Below are 27,731 nucleotides of genomic sequence, written 5' to 3' on the forward strand. Positions count from 1 at the left end.
ATCAAGACCGTTATTACTGCCAGAGGTGGTTGTTCTGGGTACTGATTTCTCAGGATCAATGCACCCAAATTGCGTGAAAATGTAATCACATGTCAGTTCTAGTATAATGTATTTGTCCAATTGATACCCGTTATCATCTGCATTTGTTCTTGGTGTAGCAATTTTAATGGCCAGTAGTATACTCCTCCTTTTGCATACTGCGTGGGGAAAGACTCCTTGTTTATTGTTAGAAAATTAAGTTGCTTCACTGCTTTCTCTCTTCCATGCACCGAACAACGCAGCAGACTGCCTAGTACAGTAGATTCGCCCCCTAAGGGGCAAGTCCCACCGATAATGTCTTGAATTCGGTTGCACTAAGTGACCAAATAGCTAAAACGTGAATGGAATAGACCTGAGCCTAGCTCCTCCACCAATCCTGTGGCTTAAGGAAATGGACGAGTAAAGAGTGGAACGGGAGTAACTTCTTTTTATTTGTTATGCCTGTTCTGCAAATTGTCACTCTTCAACTCTATACTGAATAAAATTTCTAGATTAATATGAAATAACTGAAGTAACTAAAACAGGTGATTATGTTTATGAGAGGGTCGTAGTATTATAATGTGATGTACATTCTCTCCATTATGAGGATTTATGAGGAAGATAACGTTACGGCTCCTAGTAATTGTCGGTACGCATTTTGGAATTGGAGAGTATTGGAGATACTGTTACATGGAAAGGATGTGGTTGGTTTTTGTTGGAATGAACTGACAGGTGGGATGTACCCTGTCAGTGCAAAAAGTTCCGAGACTGGATTAACAAAAACAGAGAAACGTTAAGATAGTGCTTTTAATGCTTCCAGTTTTCGCCATAGTCTCCCTTAACCACTTGAGTACAACACGCAAAAGGTTCACACAACCAAGCGAAACTGTCACAAAAGTCCTTCTTTGGGATGTATTCTACTTGTGCATCACCTCAGCTTGAACGTCCGTTACGTAGTGAAAGTGGGGTCCCTTCATGTGAATTTCTCCACATTTCTGTTTTGTAGATGGTTCGTATTGATAATACCAAGTCTCTTCAACCATGACGATTTTTCCAAGAAAAGAATTGCTCGGGTTTTGCGTCACTACTTCGCGGTAGGTGTCTACGCCTCGATGTTTTTTGTTTGGGAGTCAAGGTGTGCGGGACACCACACAGACTTTTCTCTCCTTCAAAACATCCTTGTAAATGTCTTGACAACTTGACTTACGGATGATTTGTGAAACAACAGTGTTCACGCAGTAGGCCTGTAGGTCCGTTACGAAACGTTGCCTACTCATAAGTGGCTTGTTGAATGGTGATCCGTTGTTCAGAGTTGTTAGTTCAACCTGCCCCATAGTTAGTGCGCTGACGTCGCGTATACTACATCAGGAATAAAATCAGTCTCAGAACGTTTTGGATGGATGGTGTAGGTATTACGGGATGAGTGGGGCACCAACTGTGCAGCAGAAGTGGTGGGCAGAAGCCGTCATTTGGCTGAGTATGGTAGCTTGTATTTGTAACGAAGGGTAGAATTCTGGAATGAGTTCTAGAGAGGGAAAGGCGATTCAAATCACGGAATTAGGGATGGAGAGACTAACTGACAGAAGCACGACAGCAAGACAGAGTTCTCAAGGGAGGGGACTAATAGGGTGTTGGAATCCAAGTACATGGGAGATATAGGAGAGATGAAGGTGTTTTGCATGTGAAGGAATGCGGACCCGTCATCTAGGGATAGCATCATTCAATAGGTGTCAAAACGTGCTGGTTACCAGATTTGAACCGACCCACTGCTTAAATTTTGAATGAAAAGCACAACCAATGACGGTCGATTACTTCCGATATAAGAGGCTGCCCTCACTAGGCCAACAGCAATTTCAAAGACAGTGGAGGAATGGACTGAGGTTCGTGGTACCCTCTCACTCTTGGGGAGGGAAACTGCCCTTAAAAGTCGGAAGAATCAGTAATGATAAATGTAAATGAGGATGCAGAAGGCAATAGACACATAATGTGTATCCACAAATCATGTGGCCTGCAGCTGAAAATATGTCATGATGATCTCTCCACTCGCCAAATACTCCAGATTAGTCCCCCATTTGGGTCCCTGGGACGGGAGATATAGTAGGGGTCAGTGAAGTGAAATGGGAATAAAACAAGGATTTCTGGTCAGGGTAATATCAACAGCAGCAGAAAATGGTGTATCGGAAATAGGAACCGTTATGAAGATAAATGTAGCCACATAGTGAGTTACTCTGAATACTTCAGTGATAAAGTTGCTTTCATCTGATTCGACAGCAAACCAATGCCTACAGCGATAGTTCAGGTATACAGGGCAACGTCGCAAACAGAAAATGAAGAGGCAGAGAAAGTATATGAGGGTATTGAAAGGGTAATTAAGTATATAAAAGGAGATGAAAATCTAATAGTCATGGGGGACTGGAGAGCCGTTGTATGGGAAGAATTAAAAGAAAAGGCTACGAGAGAATAAGAACTTGGCAGTAAGACTAAGAGAGCAGAAAGTCTAACTGAATTTCGCAACACATTTCAGATTGTAATAGGGAATAAGCATTTTGAGGACCACAAGAGGAGGAAGTAGTCTTGCAAAAGACTAGCAGAACTGGAAGATTCCAGCTGGACTACATCAATATCCGATAGACTCCGAAATCACATAGTGTGTTGTTAGACGGACTCAGGTGCACATATAGACTGAAGCACTATTCAGTAATGATGAAGAGAAGGCGGAAGTTGAAGAAAATCATTCGGAAGAATCATTGTGGAAGGGAAATCGAATTACTGCGAATAATGAGACGTCTTTCAAGTTCTCTAAGAATGTGGATATTCCGATGAGGCATACCAGATCACGCACTTCAGTTGAGGTGGAGTGAACATCTCTCAAAAGGGAACCACAGATGTTTGACAGAGAAACACAAGTGAAAGGAAGGTAACTGTGAAGAAACCTTGGATAACAGGAGAAATATTTCACTTGATCGACGAGAGGAGGAAGTACAAAAATATTCTTGGAGAGACAGGGATACAAAAATACAAATCATTTAGGAATGAAATAAATCGGGAGTGCAGGGCAATCAAGTGGAAATGGTTGCAGGAAAAATGTGAAGAAATCGAAAAAGAAATGGTCATCCGGAGGACTGACTCAGTATACTCATACAAAAAAAACTGAAACAACTTTCAGTGAAATTGAAAATAAGGATAGTAACGTTAAGAGTGCAATGGCAGTTCCGCAGTTACACGCAGAGGAGAAAACGGACAGATGGAAAGAGTACGTTGAGTCACCTTGGATAGGTCATGTGTGCATTACACCTCGGGAACGCCAAGTCGGGTGATAAAGTATGTGTAAAAAGCAACGAAATTACAAGACTTCCAGTAAAAAAACGTAGCATCAGATGAATCAATTATTTAAAGAGATTGGTTAACAAATTTGGTTAGTGAGAATCACTAGATGACAGTTTTTAACTGCCGGAATATTCGCAACAAGTCCCAAATCTCACATCTCTCGTAAAAAGCACTCACCCCACAGCATTTTAGAAACTGTGAGTCGGTTGATATCGAAGTAGAGCGAAGAGAAATGTGGAATGTATATCGGTAATACTGGTTAGACATTGCAAGAGGAGCAGTTTTTTTACAGCGAAAAGCAGGAATGAATCCGACAGCGAACTTATATGGACAACAGTCGGTGGACTTAGGTGAGTATTCAGTCACAGAGCTATTTGAAAACAGCCTAAACTCGGGAGGAAGATAATACCTTGCCAGTACCCTCGAGACTTTAACCTGTCCCGTATTGACTGGGAAAGCTACGATTACGTTATCTTAAGTAAGGGCAAACACTCCTGTGAAGTAATACTGAAAACTTTGACAACTGCCTCAAACCAGGTCGACAATCTACACAGAAAAATATCTTTTACACCTCCTGGCAACAAAAATTCCCGATCTTATCAAGAGTGTCACCAATACAGAGGGGTTAATGACCATTGCGCTGTTACGAGGACAGGGGTCACCTAAGGCACGCAGGGCATCAAGGAAGCTACGTCGAACTGATAGACGATCAGTATCGGCTTACAAAATGGACGAACTGAGAACATTTAGTGCAGTACCAGCAAACGCAGGCTAGCTGTGGCTAAAGCTGCAAGACCTTATAAACTTCGGCCTAGATAAATATGTAACAACTGAAGTAATAAAACACGGCAAAGACCAACACTGGTACAACGGTACCATTCGGAGAATATTGCACTAACGGCACTCTCGCTACAAAAGAGAATCAGGGAAACAGGCAGAGGAAACTTAATATCAAACCAAAGCAGCCGTAACAAGCGCCAAAGCTACGGTCAACAGCAATTTTCACAGTCAGATGCTGGTGAAAGATCCGTCAGAAATACGTACGAAGTTCCAGTCACAGTTAAAGACATGAACGAGTCCAAACCCGTTATTCAGTCTCTCGTGGATCCGTCTAGTGAACAGACTGATGTACCAGACAAAAACCAGAAATATTTCCTAACGAATTACGAATTGTTTATACACAAGAGAATACTGTTCTACTGATATCTGACCGGCGTAGAGACTCACTAATGAGGAATATTGGTTCTAGCACCACCAGTAATTTAGATGACTAAAAGCGAAAAAGGCCACTTGCTCTGGCGGAATTCCAAGTACATTTTACGTTGGATAAGCTATGGCCTATGGGAAGCGTCTTTGCGTAATAATCAAAACGTCGTGCCTCAAGGGTACAAGCCCAGCCACTCGTTAAACTTTGATTAAAAAAATCACCATCGATAGCGATCGAAGACTTTCGGTATCAGGAGTCACCCACGTTCTGCCAATGGCCTTGTGAAAGAGGGCCGAGGAGCGGACATAGTTTCAGGTTAGCCCCTCTGCCCGTGGGGTAGCGGTGTGAGGATGCAGGTCTTTAAAGGTTGCACTGTATTAGAGACACTTTACGTAAGTCCACAGGAAATGTGGCTTGTAATTGCAAAAGTGTCATGATGATCTCTGCACTGACAAAATATTCCGAATTAATCCCCCATTCGGATCCACGGCAGGAGACTGTCAATGTAGAGGTGTCCAGAGTAAAAGATTGAATAACCAATGAAATGGTAACAATCTACAGATCGGAGGGATGAATGTCAGAGGTTTGAACGTAGTAGGGAAGCTAGAAAATAAGGGAAAGGAAATGCAAAGACACAGCCTACGTAGATACAGCATGGGTTACCGAAATAACGTGGAAACAAATAAGGATACCTGATAAGAGAAATCTGGTCACATCAGCAGCAGCTGTAGGATTCGCCATAGTTAGGAAGGTAGGACAGAGGGTAACTTACTACGAAAATTTTTTCTTTTGTTCTTTGGGGCCCTCAGTGCAAAATATGTCTTTTAATGGTATGATTATTACGAAAATCAGCCAGGTATACTGCTCTTTAAATTCTTTTTACAAATTATTCACGATGAGCCCATCAGGTGCACTGTAAATACGTAAGTAAGCGATGATCTTAATGTAGTGATCTGTAACTACGATCAGAAAAGTTATAATACATCGTTACGCGTTTTTACCATACATGAAATATCGTTGCTGCATATCCTTTATTTTTTTTAGAATTATTGGTTTCTGCTTAGGTGTACTCGTACATTGGAGATGTTTATCTGATATTAGTTGGTTTTTATGTACGCTATTTCTCTCTTGACAGCTTGGATGACAGTGGATCAGTGATATTACATGTTTACATAGCTACCATTATAAAAAGTGATGTGTGGTAATTCGGTTGCTTTTTATTATTTTTGTTGGTTTGGTTCTAATTATGTTATTGTCAGGAATTTGTTTTGGTTTTATTTGAGATTTTTATTTTATATTACTACGAACGCTTCAGCGATAGATTATTCTTATCACTATCAACAGAAAACCAACGTCAACAACGATAGCTCAGGCATACATGACTGCGTTATAAGCGGAAGATAGAGGTATAATGCACAAAGTTAATCCAGTATTTAAAGGGAAATGCGTATCTAATAATCACGGATGATGAGAACGTTTTAGTATAGGAAGGAACAGAAGATAGATTTACTGGAGAAGCCAGCCTTATTAGTAAGTGATCTGAAGTTCTCTAAGGATGTAGAATAGGTTATTCTCCTGTGTTAAAAATATGGTTAAGACTGTTATTATTCTGATTGATTATAGTATTCAAATAGCATTTGCAGTTAATATTACCACAAAATATCTGTCAGTTACAAGTAATTAAAGCTTAAAAATCATTAGATATCGAGATTTGTTATTCGCTGATGCTCCAGTGACGTCACAGACTAGGAGTAAGACGAAGCTTTACATGTGTTAGAGGAATGTTAGCCGAAGTTCCGAGGTTTTTAAGTACTTTTTCTGCACACAATTTTTACGTAACCATTACAATTTTTACACATCAATAGAAACAATGTGAACGTTGGTAGTGGAAACCTAGCGAAACTTGATGAGTTTATGCTCCACCCATTTCGAGCGGCGATATGTGCAAACGGCGGACATTCCTTTCTATACCCTTTGCAGCACCATTAAACTCTCTCAGAACTGAGGAATTATAGAACTTTTGCAAATGGGTCACTATATTATAACTAGATGTCGACTGTCTGTCCACACAGTTACGACCAGAAGCCTAATAAAATTATTCTTGACAAACCTTAGTGTTCAATTTCTATATAGAAGACAGTCAGCAGGGATACTGAGGTGACAGGCCGATCAGTGGCGCAATGGATAGCGCTTCTGAATATTGGATAATGAAGTCAAATGTTCGAATCCTGGAAAGATCATACATTTTTAAAAGTTTTACACGAAATACGAAAATAGCGTTAGCAAGAACATATTGTAGTAGTTGTTTCGATGGTGGGATGTGTTATATACAGCTTCACATTAATCTTAGTCTGAGAAATGGACAAAGAGGATAAATGCATTTACTTTGCGAAAAAACAATATCATTTTTTGGAAAGCATCACTAGTATTGGAGATATCACCGTAAGCACACAGTACAATGAGGTCTATGAGGATGAGGTTTTCTATGCGGAGAGATATAAAACTTGTACAACATGCAGGTAACACAGTCGTAATGTCTGTAATGTTTAGCAGTGTAGCCGGCCGGATTGGCCGAACGGTTCTAGGCGCGTCAGTCTGGAACCGCGCGACCACTACGGTCACAGGTTCGAATCCTGCTTCGGGCATGGATGTGTGTGATGTCCTTAGGTTAGTTAGGTTTAAGAAGTTCTAAGTTCAAGGGGTCTGATGACCTCAGACGTTAAGTTCCATAGTGCTCAGAGCCATTTGAACCTTTTTTTTTAGCATTGTAAACTAACGCCAGTGTCAGGAGGAGATTTCCTTCGTTGTTATGTAAGCTCATAAAACTTCCTTATTTGAACAATAGGGATCCTAGTTGGAAAGGACGAAGATAAAAAAAAACATTGTTTCTAACAAACTAAAATGTGTGTGGTCGCGTTAATTACAAAATATGTTTTCGAATGTGACTTATGTGAACAGCAATTGCAAATGAGAGGACATGTAAACAGCAAGGAATACACAATAATATTCTGTTTCTGATCGGTGCGGTGAAATTTTGTAATTGTGATTTGGTTTTCATATGAGAGGCCTGTTGATCGCTTTACGAATAAGTTAAAATATTCCTTCGGGTTGGATTCGAACCAGCTGTCTATGGAAATCACCTTGTAAAATTCAGCGGTCTACCACTCCAAAACCTGAACTATCGAAGAACTTATGTGAAGAAGGGTAAAACGACAATTTTCTCGAAGAGATTAATTTCATCAAATGACGGTATCCTTTCTTGTAACAGTGTGAAAGCAGATCTCGGAAGTAAATTAAGGTTAACTTCAACAGTGAAACACGCTTTTAATTAGGTTAGTGATCTTGTTCGTCGACGTGGTGGCAATTTTCCGGTACAGTACAACCACATTTTACGCATCTTCTCATTCTCGCGATCTCTCAAAAAAATGTTAAGGATCTTTTATGGATGTATTCGCTCAGTGTGGTACTATACACCATTTCCGAAAAGTAAATTCCAAAACAAGACATCACTCTGAATTAGCTCTATGACCGTAGGAGCAGCGAGTTAGCCAGTGACGTCACAGGCGTTTTAGGAGGCTTTCAAGTTACTTGACTTTCATTTACGTTTTTATAAAAGAATATTGAAATTGAAGAGGGAAAAAGCATGTTAGGTGCATAAATGGCCTCATTAATCATTACCACAACAGGAAGTTCAGTTGCAGAGAAATGACAATCCATAAAAAGGGTATCTCAGGAGTTGGACAGAAGAACATCGTTGTATGGAAAGTAGCAGCGAAGAACCCTTAGGAACAGAAGAAATGCATCAATTCGTCTACGAAAGTAGAAAGCACAAAAATGTTTAGGAGAAGGCAAGGACACTTATGAATGAAATAAATAGGAGGTTTATAGAAGCCAAGCTGAAATAATTGTAGGAAAAATCTGATAGAAATGGTCATCGGGAGGACTGATTCAGCATGTAGAAAAGTCAAAAGAACCTTCGTTAAAATTAAATCAAGGACGTCATCATTAATAGTGTAATGAGCATTCCACTGTGAAACGCAGAGGAGAGCGCGGGTAGGTGGAAAGAGTACATTGGATGCCTCCTTGAGGGAAATAAGGAGTCTGATGACGTCATAGAAGAGGAAAGGCGAGTCGGTGTGGGAACAGGGAATCCAATGTTAGAGTGAAAGTTTAGCACATCTTTGAAACCCTTTCGATGAAATAAGACAGAGGGCATAGACAATGTTTTTTAGAAATTTCTAAAGTCATAGGGGAAGTGGCAAACAAACGACTGTTGAGGTTGTTGTGCAGAATCTGTAAGACCGGAGACATGGCATCAACCCGTCGGTACAATGTCATCCACACAGTCCCGAAGGTAGCAAGGACAGACAAATTCTAGATCTGTTGCATAATCAGCTTAACGTCCCATGCGTCCAAGTTACTGACAAGAATAACATACAGAAGGATGCAAAAGAAAAATCAGGAGTTCTTAGATGACGACTTCTTTGGCTTTCAGAAAAGTAAAGACACCAGAGAGGAATTTCTGTCGTTGCGATGAGCAACAGAAGCAATATTTAATGAAAACTAAAAAGCAATGACGGAAATAAAATGAAGTTTCAAGAGTGGAACTGAAATTCAGGGTGAAAGGCTGTGAGTAATAAGATTCGCCGATGACAGTTCAATCCTCGGTGAAAGCGAGTAGGTACCGCAGAAGCTGTTGAATTTAATGACAATGAATCGAAGGAAGACGAAAGCCGTGAGGAGTAGCAGAAGTGAGAGATGCGATGAGCTTAAAATCAAAATAGGTGACTACGAAGGAGACGAAGTTAGGGAATTCTGCTACTCTGGAAACAAAATGACACATGCCAGACGAAGCAAGGAGAACATAAAAAGTAGGTTACACGATCAAAGAGGCCATTCTTGGCCAAAATAAGTCTACTAGAATGAAATCTGAGGATGACCCTTGTGAGATTGTTAAGGGTGAAGCTATGCTTTGTACGGAAGTGAATCATGGGCGTTGAGAAAAATGTTGTTGTTGTTGTTGTTGTGGTCTTCAGTCTTGAGACTGGTTTGATGCAGCTCTCCACGCTACTCTATCCTGTGCAAGCTTCTTCATCTCTCAGTACCTACTGCAGCCTACATCGTTCTGAATCTGCTTAGTGTAAAAAATAGTTCAAATGGCTCTGAGCACTATGGGACTGAACGTCTGTGGTCATCAGTCCCCTAGAACTTAGAACTACTTAAACCTAACTAACCTAAGGACATAACACACATCCATGCCCGAGGCAGGACTCGAACCTGCGACCGTAGCAGTCGCGCGGTTCCGGACTGAGCGCCTAGAACCGCTAGACCACCGCGGCCGGCTCTGCTTAGTGTACTCATGTCTTGGTCTCCCTCTACGATTTTTACCCTCCACGCTGCCCTCCAGTACTAAATTGGTGATCCCTTGATGCCTCAGAATATGTCCTACCAACCGATCCCTTCTTCTAGTCAAGTTGTGCCACAAACTCCTCTTCTCCCCAATTCTATTCAGTACCTCCTCATTAGTTATGTGATCTACCCATCTAATCTTCAGCATTCTTCTCTAGCACCACATTTCGAAAGCTTCTATTCTCTTCTTGTCTAAACTATTTATCGTCCACGTTTCAGTTCCATACGAATACCTTCAGAAACGACTTCCTAACACTTACATCAATACTCGATGTTAACAAATTTCTCTTCTTCAGAAACGCTTTCCTTGCCGTTTCCAGTCTACATTTTATATCCTCTCTACTTCGACCACCATCAGTTATTTTGCTCCCCAAATAGCAAAACTCCTTTACTACTTTAAGTGTCTCATGCGCTAATCTAATTCCCTCAGCATCACCCGACTTAATTCGACTACATTACATTATCCTTGTTTTGCTTTTGTTGATGATCATCTTATACCCTCCTTTCAAGACACTGTCCATTCCGTTCAAAAAAAAAAAAAAAAAAAAAAAATCGAAGCTTTTGAGATGTGGTGTTACATAGAAGGATATTGAAATTTATGTGGGTTGATAAGATAAGGAATAAGGAGTTCTCCGCAGAGTCCACGAGGTAGTAACGTATGGAAAACATTGACAAGAAGACGATTGATAGGACACTTCTTAAACATATAACCTCCATAGTACTAGAGGGAGCTGCACAGGAATTCGCAGTGGCCACATCAGACCGGTCAGGAGACTGATGATCACAAAAAGTCTCAAGTAGTTTTGCAGTTATAAGGTCACCAGCGTCTGGTGGATGGCGCAAACGCCAGTGCTGCGGGTGACTGACCTTCGCGCTTAGTGACGACGAAGAGCCAGGCGGTCCCTACGATGGGCAGGGCCGGAGGACCCGGAAGGCAGCCCACGCTCCTCCAGAGCCGCCAGTTGCGTGACACATGCTGTACCAGTGCCACCAGCAGCGCCACGGCTACTCCGGCAACCAGCAGATCCTGCGCATCCATCGCGAGCAGCGTCCAGACAGGCAATGGCGCGGCTCTCACGCAGCCTACATATCTTCCCCCCCCCCCCCCCTCTTCCTTATCACAGGTCCGCCTAGCGCGAACACCGACAACCGCGGCGGGACCAGTGCGCGGTTATTGTCCTATACAGGGTGATACCGTGATGATGTTTTCAAGAGTTGTGGAGAAGGTTAAAAGCATCAATAAAAGGTCAGGTAGCCTGGTCCGGAAAGGACTGACGAGCAGAACACGGCAAGTACCATAACCCCATTTCCCAGAAACTTCACTCGGCTTGCCCGTAGATATTTGACCGTTTCTGAAAGAACGATGGTCAAAATTTTCGACGTTCTTCAAATGTCTTTTAGTACGAAATAAGGTCAGTCGAAATGGTGACACAGTGGTTAGCGTCATGACCTCTCACTCTACATCTACATCTATATCTACATTCATACTCCGCAAGCCACCTGACGGTGTGTGGCGGAGGGTACCCTCAGTACCTCTATCGGTTCTCCCTTCTATTCCATTCTCGTATTGTTCGTGGAAAGAAGGATTGTCGGTATGCTTCTGTGTGGGCTCTAATCTCTCTGATTTTATCCTCATGGTCTCTTCGCGAGATATACGTATGAGGGAGCAATATACTGCTTGACTCTTCGGTGAAGGTATGTTCTCGAAAGTTTAACAAAAGGCCGTACCGAACTACTGAGCGTCTCTCCTGCAGAGTCTTCCACTGGAGTTTATCTATCATCTTCGTAACGCTTTCGCGATTACTAAATGATGCTGTAACGAAGCGCGCTGCTCTCCGTTGGATCTTCTCTATCTCTTCTATCAAACCTATCTGTTACGGATCCCACACTGCTGAGCAGTATTCAAGCAGTGGGCCAACAAGCGTACTGTTACCTACTTCCTTTGTTTTCGGATTGCATTTCCTTAGGATTCTTCCAATGAATCTCAGTCTGGCATCTTCTTTACCGACGATCAACTTTATATGATCATTCCATTTTAAATCACTCCTAATGCGTACTCCCAGATAATTTATGGAATTAACTGCTTCCAGTTGCTGACCTGCTATTTTGTAGCTAAATGATAAGGGATCTATATTTCTATGTATTCGCAGCACATTACACTTGTCTACATAGAGATTCAATTGCCATTCCCCGCACCATGTGTCAATTCGCTGCAGATCCTCCTGCATTTCAGTACAATTTTCCATTGTTACAACCTCTCGATACACCACAGCATCACCTGTAAAAAGCCTCAGTGAACTTCCGATGTCATCCTCAAGGTCATTTATGTATATTGTGAATAGCAACGGTCTTATGACACTCCCCTGCGGCACACCTGAAATCACTCTTACTTCGGAAGACTTTTCTCCATTAAGAATGACATGCTGCCGCAGCTATTCGGTCGAGTAGCTCCTCAATTGGCATCACGAGGCTGAGTGCACCCCGAGAAATTGCAACAGCACTTGGCGGCTCGGATGGTCACCCATCCAAGTAACGGCCACGCCCGACAGCGCTTTGCTTCGGAGATCTGACAGGAACCGGTGTATCCACCGCGGCAAGGCCATTGCCCCACGGTAATTAAGGCCATAATGATATGCCTTGTCTTTTCCGAATGTACTTCTGACCAAAAAGCGATACTCGTAGCTGGAGCCCGAACCTTCTTTAATCGTGCTTTTTGCGTTCTTGTGGAGATATTCCCGTAGCGACTTTTATCACCTAATAAATATTTCTTTGTATATAACCGAGAAGTAAAATATCAATTTTCATAAATAAATGTTCAAAAATTTTTTGATGGAATGAAATATTTTCTTAAAAATTCTCATACCCTATTGTACACCGTCATGCATTGATTTTTCAGAAGCACTGAGACACGTATTTCTTTTACTTCCAAACCAGAAGTGAAATACCAGTTGCCAGTAGCCTTTAAATCCTTTTTTACTTTTTTAGTAATGTCTTTTTTTCAAAAAATACTTTTTCCAGTTATTGTACTCCTTGGTGGTTCCATTTTCCAAAAATGGTGAAACACGTATTTTTTATTTTCTGACTGAGAAAGTAACAGTGGGAGGGGATGGGTAGTGAATCAGTCTGACCCTATTTCATCCCCTTAGGGTTGAATTACGAGAAACAGTGATATTTGTATGTTCTATTTTTAACAGATAAGCCAAATACAAATGTTCATAGATTTAACTTCAAAAATTCTTCACAAAGAAATATTTCCATAAAAAGTTTCATCCCCCATCTGACCCCCTGGGGCTTTAATGATAAACGTAGTTTTTACTGAGTAGCCAAATTTAAATTTTCATAGATTTAGCTTTAAAAATGCTTTTCTAGTAATATATGTTCATAAAAAATATCATCCTCTATTTCACGCCCTTAGGGGTTCAGTTTTCAAAAACACTGAAATACGTATTTTTTATTTGTAACTGAAAAGTAAAATACCATTGTTTCTAAATGTAGCTGTAAAAATACTTCAGTAATTCTTTAATAATGATGTATGTTTTTTTAAAAAAATTCACACGCTCTTTCACTTCCGTGTGGTTATATTACCAAAAACGCTGAGACAAGTATTTTTAAACGAGGAAAAAAGTTCACTAAACATGGGCTCTAAAGTGCATATCTTAAGACCAATTAGCACTTGTTCATCTTTGCTGCTGTGAAACAATTCTACTGAACGAGTGCCTATAGGCATTAAAGTATGCATTCTAGAGCCCACATTTACTGGACTTTTTTTCCTTGTTTTGGTCCACACCACCTCCTCCAAAAATATGGAAGCCAAAGAACTTGCAGTAGAAAGGATATGTTTCACAGTATATGTTTTAGAGCCCATGTTTAGGCCTCTCAGACTATTTTCCTTGTTTTGGTCCATACTGTCACCTCTGAAAGTTGCTTACTCTACAGTCTTAGCAAAGGCAGTACCAGTACATATATTCCACTAAAAAAAAGACGTCGGAACGATTTTCGCTTATTACTTTCAACATGTTCGTTTCAGGCCAGGATGACTTACCTGGAATTCATACATTTACCTTTCTTCACCATACCAGAAATATCATCACGAAATCACCCTCTATAGTCTGGTGCATTTGACAGCGTTGTGTTACCCGTTAAACATTAAAATTACAACTCTATTAAGGCAGAACGCCAAAACGGCAAATTCACGTTACGATAGCAATAACGATATCTACGCTCTGTATACAAGGAAATGTTACCCAGTGCTTTTCCCATAAGAAATCACATCTGAATATTATGTGCCTCGTAGAAGAAGGAGAAACGTTTTACAGTACCCGTCAGATGGGGTAGCGGCATGATCGGCTCATATGGAGGCTGTAGTTTCATTGTTCTGCACTACTGCTGCTCTTGTTCTGCACTACTGCTGCTCTTGTTACTGGGGAGAGTATGATTGTCATATTAATGTGGAATCTATGGTTTCAGGAGGGCGATACTGAACGCCATTTAGCTTCTCAAGGACCGCATACTTCTAGCACTTGAGAGAACAAACTTTTTGTTCGTCGTGGTATTGTAGTGCCCGTGTTTTTCCGAATTATGATGCAATGGTCCTTTGGACACGCATGCGTGACTGAAGGGACAGGCACTGCGGCGACTACAGCCACTATGTAGTACATGAGATATATTCGCAGTTAAGAATATGGGCTACCATCAGCAATATAATGGAATGATGACCATTAAAACTTGTGTTAGACCGTGACAAGAACCAGGATTTTCCGTTTAGCGTGCTCCGTTGTCTTACCATTAGTATATCCGAGCACGACTCACGTCCAGATCCAAGCTTCCACGTGTTCAACCGTGTGTCTGCAACCTGCACTCGTACATCCATTATGTGTACCCCTGTACAGGATCTGGCTGTGAGCAGTGCTTGTATAGCCTAATGATAAGGACCCGCTCGCGATAAGCGGGAAATCCGGCACAAATTTTCATTATGATTCCATTACACAGCTGATGGTTATATAAAAAAAATGTTGAAATGTGTGTGAAATCTTATGGGACTTAACTGCTAAGGTCATCAGTCCCTAAGCTTACACGCTACTTAACCTAAATGATCCTAAGGACAAACACACACACTCATGCCCGAGGGAGGACTCGAACCTGCGCCGGGACCAGCCGCACAGTCCATGACTGCAGCGCCCTAGACCGCTCGGCTAATCCCGCGCGGCTGATGGTTATCCATATTCGCAACTGCGAATACGTTTCGTGGCTTTCTTGTTTGTTCGGCCGTACAGCATTGTAGTGCAGCTACGTTATGAGTTTTGAGTCAGGAAATAAGTTTATTATCACCGGCACCAATATACACATGGACGCGATGGCGACGTCAGGAGCACTACCAATGTTGCACCTTCCCTTTAAGTGCCCAATAATAACGATGAATAAGTAAATGGCACCAGTACACGTTCCTAGACTAGATCCCATTCTGCTAGCAGCAGCCGGCCGGTGTGGCCGTGCGGTTTCGACGCTTCAGTCTGGAACCGCGTGACCGCTACGGTCGCAGGTTCGAATCCTGCCTCGGGCGTGGATGTGTGCGATGTCCTTAGGTTAGTTAGGTTTAATTAGTTCTAAGTTCTAGGCGACTGATGACCTCAGCAGTTAAGTCGCATAGTGCTCAGAACCATTTGAACCATCTGCTAGCAGCAAAACCATGGACATGACCACGTAAGGAGTTTCTGTGGAGGGCGAAGGTGGCCTTATTGCATTCGTCATCATCATACGGGACCAGCACCTGTCATGATCACATAGGGTCCCATTGAGTATGCAACACTGTCACCTCTGGTTCGCATAGCCGATAATTTGAACATCAAGCGTTACATTTCAAGGAGGGGCCGGCGTCTGTTCCCTATTTTCAGGATCTTGGTGAGGTTATTTTACGAGAGCATAAAGCAAGACCTCTTTTGCGGGTTCTGTTCAAAATGGCTCTGAGCACTATGGGACCTAACTTCTGAGCTCATCAGTCCCCTAGAACTTAGAACTACTTAAACCTGTGACCATAGCGGTCGTGCGGTTCCAGACTGTAGCGAGTAGAACCGCTCGGCCACTCTGGCCGGCGCGGGTTCTGTCCTGACCAATCTTGATACACAAGTGTCTGAGTTTTCTATTCATATCATTTAACGACATCTGCTATATCTCTTAGTGCAATAATGCTGACTTCTATTGTTGTATACAGCTTTTTCATCTGGAACTTACATCTACATCTACATGACTACTCTGCAATTCACATTTAAGTGCTTGGCAGAGGGTTCATCGAACCACAATCATACTATCTCTCTACCATTCCACTCCCGAACAGTGCGCGGGAAAAACGAACACCTAAACCTTTCTGTTCGAGCTCTGATTTCTCTTATTTTATTTTGATCATCATTCCTACCTATGTAGGTTGGTCTCAACAAAATATTTTCGCATTCGGAAGAGAAAGTTGGTGACTGAAATTTCGTAAATAGATCTCGCCGCGACGAAAAACGTCTTTGCTTTAATGACTTCCATCCCAACTCGCATATCATATCTGCCACACTCTCTCCCCTATTACGTGATAATACAAAACGAGCTGCCCTTTTTTGCACCCTTTCGATGTCCTCCGTCAATCCCAACTGTTAAGGATCCCACACCGCGCAGCAATATTCTAACAGAGGACGAACGAGTGTAGTGTAAGCTGCCTCTTTAGTGGACTTGTTGCATCTTCTAAGTGTCCTGCCAATGAAACGCAACCTCTGGCTCGCCTTCCCCACAATATTATCTATGTGGTCTTTCCAACTGAAGTTGTTCGTAATTTTAACACCCAGGTACTTAGTTGAATTGACAGCGTTGAGAATTGTACTATTTATCGAGTAATCGAATTCCAACGGATTTCTTTTGGAACTCATGTGGATCACCTCACACTTTTCGTTATTTAGCGTCAACTGCCACCTGCCACACCATACAGCAATCTTTTCTAAATCGCTTTGCAACTGATACTGGTCTTCGGATGACCTTACTAGACGGTAAATTACTAGACAGTAAATCTGCGAACATCCTAAGAGAACTGCTCAGATTGTCACCCAGGTCATTTATATAGATCAGGAACAGCAGAGGTCCCAGGACGCTTCCCTGGGGAACACCTGATATCACTTCAGTTTTAGTCGATGACTTGCCGTCTATTACTACGAACTGCGACCTTCCTGACAGGAAATCACGAATCCAGTCGCACAACTGAGACGATACCCCATAGGCCCGCAGCTTGATTAGAAGTCGCTTGTGAGGAACGGTGTCAAAAGCTTTCCGGAAATCTAGAAATACGGAATCAACTTGAGATCCCCTGTCGATAGTGGCCATTACTTCGTGCGAATAAAGAGCTAGTTGCGTTGCACAAGAACGATGTTTTCTGAAACCATGCTGATTAAGTATCAATAGATCGTTCCCTTCGAGGTGATTCATAATGTTTGAATACAGTATATGCTCCAAAAACCTACTGCAAACCGACGTCAATGATATAGGTCTGTAGTTCGATGGATTACTCCTACTACCCTTCTTAAACACTCGTGCGACCTGCGCAATTTTCCAATCTGTAGGTACAGATCTATCGGTGAGCGAGCGGTTGTATATGATTGATAAGTACGGAGGTATTGTATCAGCATAATCTGAAAGGAACCTAATCGGTATACAATCTGGACCTGGAGACTTGCAGGTATCAAGCGATTTGAGTTGCTTCGGAACCCCTAAGGTATCTACTTCTAAGAAACTCATGCTAGCAGCTGTTCGTGTTTCAGATTCTGGAATATTCCATTCGTCTTCCCTGGTGAAGGAATTTCAGAAAACTGCGTTCAATAACTCCGCTTTAACGGCACAGAGAAAAGGATGTAACTCTAATGTGTTTTAGGAGGAAAGAACAATTTTCTTCACGTACATCGTTGTGGTGTCATCCAGAGATGACAGTCGCAACATATCGATACCAGAGACGTTCGCGAGGTCTCGCTGCGGTTCACAAAGCCGTAGGGGAGGGGTTCTTGAACACCACAACTCCCCTCTCAGCACAACAGCATTCTCGCACCAGAGGTCAATGTAGAGCCGAACACAGAAGCACTTTGCCCTAGTTCGCGAGCTCATCTGAGAGAGTCAACATCATAATGTAGGAGCAAGAGTTGTTAAAGCTCATGATGAACTCATACTCTAGTGAATGTTGACGCTGTATCTCAAGAGAACAGTTTGTTAATTAGTGCATGAAGTGATGCTTTGATAGTCAATAACAGCTGTAAATTAACCAGTGCTCCTGTAGGAAAGAAGTGTGTCGAAGTTAAGTAAGTCTTTTATTCATTAATGTAATAAAGTGAAGTAATATCTCATGAGTTACGGTTTCTATGTGTCACCTCACCGAACAATCAAACAACGCACAGTTCTGGCCGGACGATTGCAGGTTCTGGGTCATAAAAATCAGCAACTGAAAGTGTAGTGCAAAAAGCAACAATAAAACAGTAATGATAACTAGAAACATCTTGCAGCCATCACGTAATCTCAAAGATAGTGAGACTTCATATTATGAATAATATTACACTAGACACTTCATTAACTTCCATACAAGTATATAAAACTTTGCAACAATAGCTTAGTAACAACTGTATGGCTTTAAAATCTTTCCTTAAAAATCATGAAGCTTTCACTCATAAATTAACTGGTATTCCGTCAGGACAAATTTCTAACCACCCTTTGCTGTGCTATACACACGTAGTCCAAATTTATTTTATTCACTGTTGGCTACCCTGCAAACAACTGATCAGTAAACTTTCATGTGAATAACAAATGCGCCGAGTGGTTCTAGGCGCTACAGTCCGGAACCGAGGGACCCCTACGGTCGCAGGTTCGAATCCTGCCTCGGGCATCGATGTGTGTGATGTCCTTAGGTTAGTTAGGTTTAAGTAGTTCTAAGTTCTAGGGAACTGATGACCTCAGAAGTTAAGTCCCATAGTGCTCAGAGCCAATAACAAATGTTTATTCCCAAGCAAGTTTTTTACAAAGTGTCCTGATTTCCTTGCAACTACAAAGAGAATTCCAGTAGGTCAGCATAAAAGATACAGAACTGGTGTCGCTATACATTTCCAGACGCGCTCACAACCAATAATCTCTTCCTATTATCTCTTAGGTGTGGCGACTATGTTGGTTCTGTACTGACAAGCACACACTGACAACCGCAAGCCTCTTCCTCTTATCCTGTTAAGTACGGCAATTATGTTGCCTCTCCACAGATCTCACATGTGGCTCCACGACTCAGTGCTTGATCCACCTCGTCTACAGGAAGAGACATGTTCTGGAGTGAGTGTGAGTGCTGTTGGAGCTTATGGGATCTCAACGGAGAGCCATGTTCTGCAGCCACAACTGCAGTGCCTCCCCTCCTACAAGTAAGCGGGTGCTTTAACGATTCCATGAGACGTTCCACGAGATTGCCCATAAGTTGTTTGAACTTGTGGGAGACTTACTGCTTAAAATAAGAGGAGACGGTTCAAATATGTAAACACGAATGCAGTAAGCAGCAGCAATTTTTCCTGTGCGTGTTGAAAAAGCTAGACATCATCAATAGCTGGTTGTACAATGCTCCAAGAAATATTAAATCATTTCGTGGTCTCTCAAATTTCCTAAACAACTTGCTGCATATGCCGTGAAGTGAATTCATTTAACAATACCGCTTGCATCATTGTAACCTCCTGCGTTGCGGGATGTGCCCGTATAATACAATAAATAAAAATATTCGTTGTAAGAACTTAAAAAAAGTGTATGATATTTGACGTCGTTTATGTCCAGGGAGTGGCCACATACCCTATTAATGTTTTAATATTTCCCGAAAATTGATTAAACTTGAGCTTGCTAAAAACAGACATCATCAACAATATGTGGCTACCTTTTACTAAATACACTGATGCGCCAAAAAGACTGGTATAGGCATGCGTATTCAAATACAGAGATATGTAAACAGGCAGAATACGGCGCCGAGGACGGCAACGCCTATATAAGACAAGCGTCTGGCGCAGTTGTTAGATCGGTTGCTGCTGCTACAGTGGCAGCTTATCAAGATTTAAGTGAGTCTGAACGTGGTGTTATAGTCGGCGCACGAGCGATGTGACACAGCATCTCCGAGGTAGTGATGAAGCGAGGATTTTCCCGTAAGACCATTTCACGAATGTTCCGTGAATATCAAGAATCTGATAAAACATCAAATCCCCAACATCGCTGCGGCCGGAGAATGATACTGCAAAAACGAGACAAACAACGAGTAAAGAGAATCGTTCAACGTGACAGAAGTGCAACCCTTCCGCAGATTGCTGCAAATTTCAATTCTGAGCCATCAGAAAGTGTCAGCGTGCGAATCATTCAACGAAACATCATCGATATGGGCTTTCTGAGCCGGAGACCTACTCTTTACGCCTCGCCTCGGCCCGTCAACACCGATATTGGTCTGTTGATGACTGGAAACATATTGCCTAGTCGGACGAGTCTAGTTTCAAATTCTATCGAGCGGATGGACGTGTACAGGCATGGAGACAATCTCATGAATCCATGGACCCTGCATGTCAGTAGAGGGCTTTTTCAAGCTGGTAGAGGCTCTGTAATGGTATGGGGCGTGTGCAATTGAAGTAATAGGGGACCCCTGATACGTCTAGATACAGCTGCGGCAGGCGACATTTACGCAAGCATCCTGTCTGGTTACCTGCATCCATTCGTGTCCATTGTGCATTCCGACGGACAGGCAATTCCAGCAGGGCAATGCGGCGCCCCACTCTTCTGAGTTTAAACACTTGCGCTGGCCACCATAATCCCCAGACGTGAACATTATTGAGAATATCTGTGATGCCTTGCAGCGTGCTGGTTTATGGACAGCCCTGCAGGATTCATGGTGTTAAATCTTTCCAGCAGTACTTCAGACATTAGTCGAGTCCATGCCATGTCATGCTGTGGCACTTCTGCGTGCTCGCGGGGGTCCTACACGATATTAGGCAGGTGTATCAATTTCTTTGGCTCTTCAGTGTAAATGGTTTACTTCACACTTTCTTATATGCTGTAAATGCAACGACATATTGACATGCTATCTCTTTCTTCCACAACGTATCGGTATTTTGTAACAGTAATTTAAAGTTCTGTTACCTTGTATTGTCCCATAAAAATGAAGAAACACAGAAAGAGTGCCTAGAACTGTCACACTAATAATTTTGAATGCTTTTAGAAGCGACTGAAGTGCCACACGTCCACACAGATCTTACTTCTATGAGAGCATACAACTCACTGATATTGCCCAATATGCACTTTGTTCTTATATAGCCATTAATCTTTCGTTGGAAAAACGAAAAATGCATTTATTGTAACTATTTCTACTGAATATATGAAGCTTGGACCTTGCCATCGGTGGGATGTGGTGGTGGTGGTGGTGGGGGGTGAGGGGTGGGGGTGCGGGTTTTCATGCCTCAGCGATACAAATATACAAATAGCGCTACCGTAAGTGCAACCACAAGGGATGGGTATCTGATGAGTGGCCAAACAAACAGGGGGTTCCTGAAGAAGGTCAGCACCTTTTCTATAGCTGTAGGGCCAACAGTCTGGATGATGACTAATCTTGCCCTGTAACATCAACCAAAACGGTTTGTTGCTCTGCTGGTACTGCAACAAGTGAAAGCAAGGGGAAACTACAGCCGTAATTTTTCCCGAGGGCATGCAGCTCTACTGTATGGTTAAATGATACTATCTTCTTGTGTAAAATATTCAGGAGGTAAAAAAGTCGCCCATTCGGATCCCCAGTCGGGGACTACTCAGGAGAACGTCGTTTTCAGGAGGTACACAATTGGCGTTCTACGGATCGGAGCCCGGATTGTCCCCTTAATGGGGCAGGTAGGTTAGAAAATTTAAAAAGGGAAATGGACAGGTTGAAGTTACATATAGTGAGAACTAGTGAAGCTTGGTGGAAGGAGGAACAGGACTCCCGGTCAGCTGAATTCAGGATTACAAATACAAAATCGAACGGCTACTGCGGGAGTAGGTTTAATAATGAATAAAAAATACGAACGCTGATAAGCTACGATGAACAGCAGAGTGAACGCATTATTGTAGCCAAGATAGACACGAAGCCCACAACTATCAAAGTCTCTATGCCAACTAGTTAAACAGATGAGGAAGAGATTGAAGAAATATGTTATGAGGTAAAAGAATTATTCAGATAGTTAAGGGAGACGAACATTTAATAGTCATGGGAGACTGGAATTCGATAGCAGGAAAAGGAAGAGAAGAAAAAGTACTAGGTGAACATGGATTGGAGAGAACGAATGAAAGAGAAAGCCGCCTGGTAGAATTTTGCACAGAACATAATTTGATTCATAGCTAACACTTGGTTTAAGAATTATGAGAGAAGGTTGCATACGTGGAAGAGACTTGGAGACACCGGCAGGTTTCAGATTGGTTATATAATGCTAAGACAGAGATTTTGGTATCAGGTTTTAAATTCTAAGGCATTTCCAGGGGCTGATGTAAACTCTAACCACAATTTATTGGTTATGAACTGTACATTAAAACTGAAGTAACTGCAAAGTATAGGACTCTGACAACAATTAATTTGTTATAAACTGTTGATTAAAACTGAAGAAACTGCAAGAAGGTAGGAATTTTAGGAGATGGGACCTGGATAAACTGAAAGATCCAGAGGTTGTAGAGAGTTTCAGCGGGAGCATTAGGGAACAATTGACAAGAACAGGGAAATTGAATACAGTAGAAGAGCAATAGGTTGTTTTGACGTAAGAAATTGTGAAGGCAGCAGAGGGTCAAGTTGATAAAAAGACAAGAGCTATTAAAAATCCTTGGGTAACACCAGAGTTATTGATTTTAATTCATGAACGGAGAAAATATAAAAATGCAGTAAATGAAGCAGGCGAAAGGGAATACAAACATCTAAAAAATGAGATCGGAAGGAAGTGCAAAATGGCTAAGCAGGAATGGCTAGAGAACAAATGTATGTTACTAGAAACATATATAATTGGGGGTAAGATAGATGACACTTTGAGGAAAACTAAAGAGACCTTTGAAGAAAGGAGAACCACCTGTATGTACACCAAGAGCTGAGATGCAACACTAATCCTAAGCAAAGAAGGGAAAACAGAAGGTGGAGCGAGTATACGTAAGATTTATACAAGGGAGATATCCTTGAGGGCAATGTTATGGAAATGGAAGTGAACGTAGATGAAGATGAGTTGGGAGATTTGATATTGCGTGAAAAATTTGACAGGGCACTCAAAGACCTAAGTCGAAACAAGCCCCGGGAGTGGACAACATTCCGTTACAACTACTGATAGCCTTGGGAGCAAGATGTATGAGACAGGTCAAATACCCTAGACTTCAGAAGAACGTAATAGTTACAACTCTAAAGAAAGCAGGTGCTGACAAGTGTGAAAATTACTGACCTATCGGTTTAATAAGTCACGGTTGCAAAGTACTAACACGTTTCCTTACAGAAGGATGGAAAAATTGCTAGAAGCCGACTTCGGGTAAGATCAGCTTGGATTCCGGAGAAATGTAGGATCACGCGAGTCAATACCGACCATATGACTTCTCGTAGGACATAGGTTAACTACGTTTATAGTATTTGTAGACTTAGAGAAAGCTTTTGACAATGTCGACAGGAATATTCTCTTTAAATTCTAAAGGTGGCATGAGCAAAATACAGAGAGCGAAGGGGTGTTTACAATTTGTACAGAAGCCAGATGGCAGTTATAAAAGTCGATGGGCTTGAAAGGGCAGCAGTGGTTGACAAGGGATTTTAGCCTATCCCCGATGTTATACAATCTGTACATTGAGCGAGCAGTAAAGGAAACAAAAGAAAAATTTGGAGTAGGAATTAAAGTTCAGCGAGAAGAATTAACAACTTCGAGTTTCGCCGATGACATTGTTATTCCGCCAGAGATAGCAAAGGACTTGGAAGAGCAGTTGAACGAAAGGGACAGTGTCTTGAAAGTGGTATATAAGATGAACATCAACAGGAGAAAAACAAGGATAATGGAAAGTAGTCGAATTAAATCAGATGATACTGAGGGAATTAGCTTAGGAAATTAGACATTGAAAGTCGTAGATCAGTTTTGCTACTTGGGCAACAAAATAACTGATGAGGTCGAAGTAGAGAGGATATAAAATTTAGAGTGGCAATGGTAAGAAAACTGTTTCTGAAAAAGATAAATTTGTTAACATCGAGTATAAATTGAAGTGTCAGGAAGTCTTTTCTGAAAGTATTTGTATGGAGTGTAACCATGTATGGAAATGAAACATGAAGGATAAACAGTTCAGTCAGAAGAGAACAGAAGCTTTTGAAATGTGGCGCTACAGAGGACTGCTGAAGATTAGATAGGTAGATCACGTAACTAATGTGGAGGAAGTGATTAGAATTGGGGAGAAGAGAAATTTGTGGCATAACCTGACTAGAAGAAGGGATCGGTTGGTAGCACACATTCTGAGGCACTAAGGAATCACCAATTTAGTACTGAAGGGTAGCGGAGGAGGGGGGGGGGGGGCTAAAAATCGTAGAAGGAGACCAAGAGAAGAAGACAGTAAGCAGATTCAGAACGTTGTATGTTGCAGGAGTTATTCAGATGTGAATAGGCTTGCTCAGGATAGAGTAGCATGGAGAGCTGCAGCAAACCAGTCCTTACACATATAACTCAAATCGAGATTACGTCCTGGTTCCTCTTGGTAATTGTGGCATGCTGTTTTCACCTGCCAAGCGCAAACAGAGTGATACTATGATGACGTTACAGACTTTCGAGAAGGTTGGAGAAGAGTAAACGTGTCAATTTCTTTAAGGGTCCTTGGTCCGGAAACTATCGAGTCAGAAGTTACAAGGGGAGATCCTTCTGATATCCCTGACAGTGGAATACGTGTACCCACACTGTTGCTGCTAAGTCTGTGTGGTAGGCAACTTACAGGGGTGGCAATACGGACCAAACAAATGAAAAAATCTAGTAAACATTAGCTCTAAAATGCATACCTTAAAAGCTTGGGCACTTGTCCCGCAGAAGAGCGAAGATGAACAAGTGCTCACAGCCCTTAAGCTATGCGTTTTAGAGTCCATATTTAACAGACAATTTTCTCTTATTTTGGTCCATACTACCTCCTCCATAATGATGGAAAACAAAGTGCTTGCAGTAGAAGAGATTCGTTTCACAGTATTTAAGATGAACAAGTGCTTAGAGCCCTTACGAAATGGAGTTTAGAGGTCACATTTACCAGAAATTTTTGCTTCGAATAATCGATCCTGTCATATTCCTGACTACGAAATTCTCTAGGGGCCTAGACTATTGAGTCACCAATGTAGACTTTGTCCCGCGGGACAAGACTTTTTAATCAACCTGAGTATCAGTAAGGTCTTAAGTTCCACCTGCGTGGTGTCGTTGAGTCGTTATTGTGGTCACTTCGTTTGTGATCTACCCGTACATCGTTCTTAATCAGTGAATCAATTAACTACCTAAACCAGACATCATACGTCTTCAGACTGGTGTTCTGGTTTCTTATCTCGCGCTGTCACTGTACGTATCGTTTTGCAAATTACTTTTCACTTACATGATTTTCTTTAATAATCAGAATCAGTATTCAGGGTAATTACTACAATTGTATTTATTTTGTAATAGGCCTGGTACTGTATTTCTATAGCGCTGCTCATGAGCTGACAGTGGATGATTCACTATAATTGCTAAAAGCGTTTTAAGCTTAGTAATATTTGAAGATAGGTGTACACCTTTAATTGTCCGTAGCTAATATATTATTCCGCCGTCTTTACCCGTGATTCCTTGCCTAGCTCTGCTCTGTCTTGTGCTGGTATTGCCTATTATATAACTACTGGTTTTTTTTTTTTTTTTTTTTTTTTTTTTTTTTTTTTTTTTTTTTTTTTTGCAGTGACAGTTACAAAATTCGCGCACTCTTGGTTCCCGCTAAGCCGGTGTCGCGAACCATACGCCGCCTTGAAATGGACACTCGCCATTCGCCAGGGAATTCCACGCGCATCAACTTTTCAGTTTACCTACTGCCCTCATAACAATAGTAGTGATTCTGATCTCGACTGCACAAATCTGAGAGCTCAGAACATGCTAACTCCTCTGGTATCCGTTCGGCTTTTAACTTGTAACGTTTTGCCCCTACGACAAGAATACCTGAGGATGTTCGCGTCTGACGGGGGAAGATGACAGTAGTAAACTTAATAATGTACAACGTTTAGCTATGTTCTCTACAAAACACACTATAAAACTCTTTTAACTAATCAAGAGACATTTATATGCTGTACTACACTGACCATCGTCGCGATAGCACAGAACCGAATAGAACTATCTGAGCAGCCCTCCAGGTCTGATACTTTCAGTGCTAGTGTTGTTTCTTCCTATATTATCTGAAGGTTGCACCCAGAGACACTCACGCGGGGTATGTAGGAACAGCACCAAAGGATCAACGGATCTGGTGAAGGATCCTGTCATAGGGATACATACCATTTGAATTAAATTCACTGAAATGAAACCTGCGGAGTCACTGTCACTATTCATTACGGTACATTCCTGGTACAGCATTTCTAACGGGTTTACGGTTTTCAGTGATGTCATTTCATGACACTGCAACTTCACTGATTTCTTTCTCATCGATTCTATTCACTTCAGTGAATTTCATTCAAGGCAACTAACAGTTGCAGCCCACCACGCCGAGGTTTTTCTCTTTGCTTACACGTGCCGCTGTCGGTCTGTGATCTGTGTCCACGTGCTGCACATGTTGGCACTGATGACATGATTCATTAATACGAGCCCGGCTCGGCCGCTGGCGTAACGAACCGCGGCGATCCTCTGGAAGCTTCCTGTCTATTAAATATTCAGCGCGGCCTTGTATCGATGCCCCAGAGTTGGCAGCGGCATCAGAGCAGACCGTCTGTCCAGGACCGGAGGTCAGAGGCGGAAACATCGTAACCACGGTCCAGACGGAATGCGTAACACGTATAGACAACCAGTATGACGTGCTCGGAGATTTATATATATATATATATATATATATATATATATATATATATATATATATATATATATATATATTCCTGGAAATGGAAAAAAGAACACATTGACACCGGTGTGTCAGACCCACCATACTTGCTCCGGACACTGCGAGAGGGCTGTACAAGCAATGATCACACGCACGGCACAGCGGACACACCAGGAACCGCGGTGTTGGCCGTCGAATGGCGCTAGCTGCGCAGCATTTGTGCACCGCCGCCGTCAGTGTCAGCCAGTTTGCCGTGGCATACGGAGCTCCATCGCAGTCTTTAACACTGGTAGCATGCCGCGACAGCGTGGACGTGAACCGTATGTGCAGTTGACGGACATTGAGCGAGGGCGTATAGTGGGCATGCGGGAGGCCGGGTGGACGTACCGCCGAATTGCTCAACACGTGGGGTGTGAGGTCTCCACAGTACATCGATGTTGTCGCCAGTGGTCGGCGGAAGGTGCACGTGCCCGTCGACCTGGGACCGGACCGCAGCGACGCACGGATGCACGCCAAGACCGTAGGATCCTACGCAGTGCCGTAGGGGACCGCACCGCCACTTCCCAGCAAATTAGGGACACTGTTGCTCCTAGGGTATCGGCGAGGACCATTCGCAACCGTCTCCATGAAGCTGGGCTACGGTCCCGCACACCGTTAGGCCGTCTTCCGCTCACGCCCCAACATCGTGCAGCCCGCCTCCAGTGGTGTCGCGACAGGCGTGAATGGAGGG

At 42.3% G+C, this 27,731-nt stretch overlaps 1 protein-coding gene across 2 annotated transcripts in view; it reads right to left on the minus strand.

The window, feature by feature from the left end:
- Positions 1-11,007, minus strand: part of LOC124622015 (cytochrome P450 4C1-like) — a 109,124-nt gene extending 98,117 nt beyond the window's left edge. For both annotated transcript variants that reach the window (XM_047147567.1, XM_047147566.1), the window contains exon 1: positions 10,829-11,007. In XM_047147567.1, the coding sequence (XP_047003523.1) occupies positions 10,829-11,000 (172 nt within the window). In that variant the 5' untranslated portion in view covers positions 11,001-11,007. The remainder of the gene's footprint in view (positions 1-10,828) is intronic.
- Positions 11,008-27,731: the final 16,724 nt, after the last annotated feature.

This window comes from Schistocerca americana, chromosome 7 (genome assembly GCF_021461395.2).
Source record: "Schistocerca americana isolate TAMUIC-IGC-003095 chromosome 7, iqSchAmer2.1, whole genome shotgun sequence".
NCBI classification, from domain to species: Eukaryota; Metazoa; Arthropoda; class Insecta; order Orthoptera; family Acrididae; genus Schistocerca; species Schistocerca americana.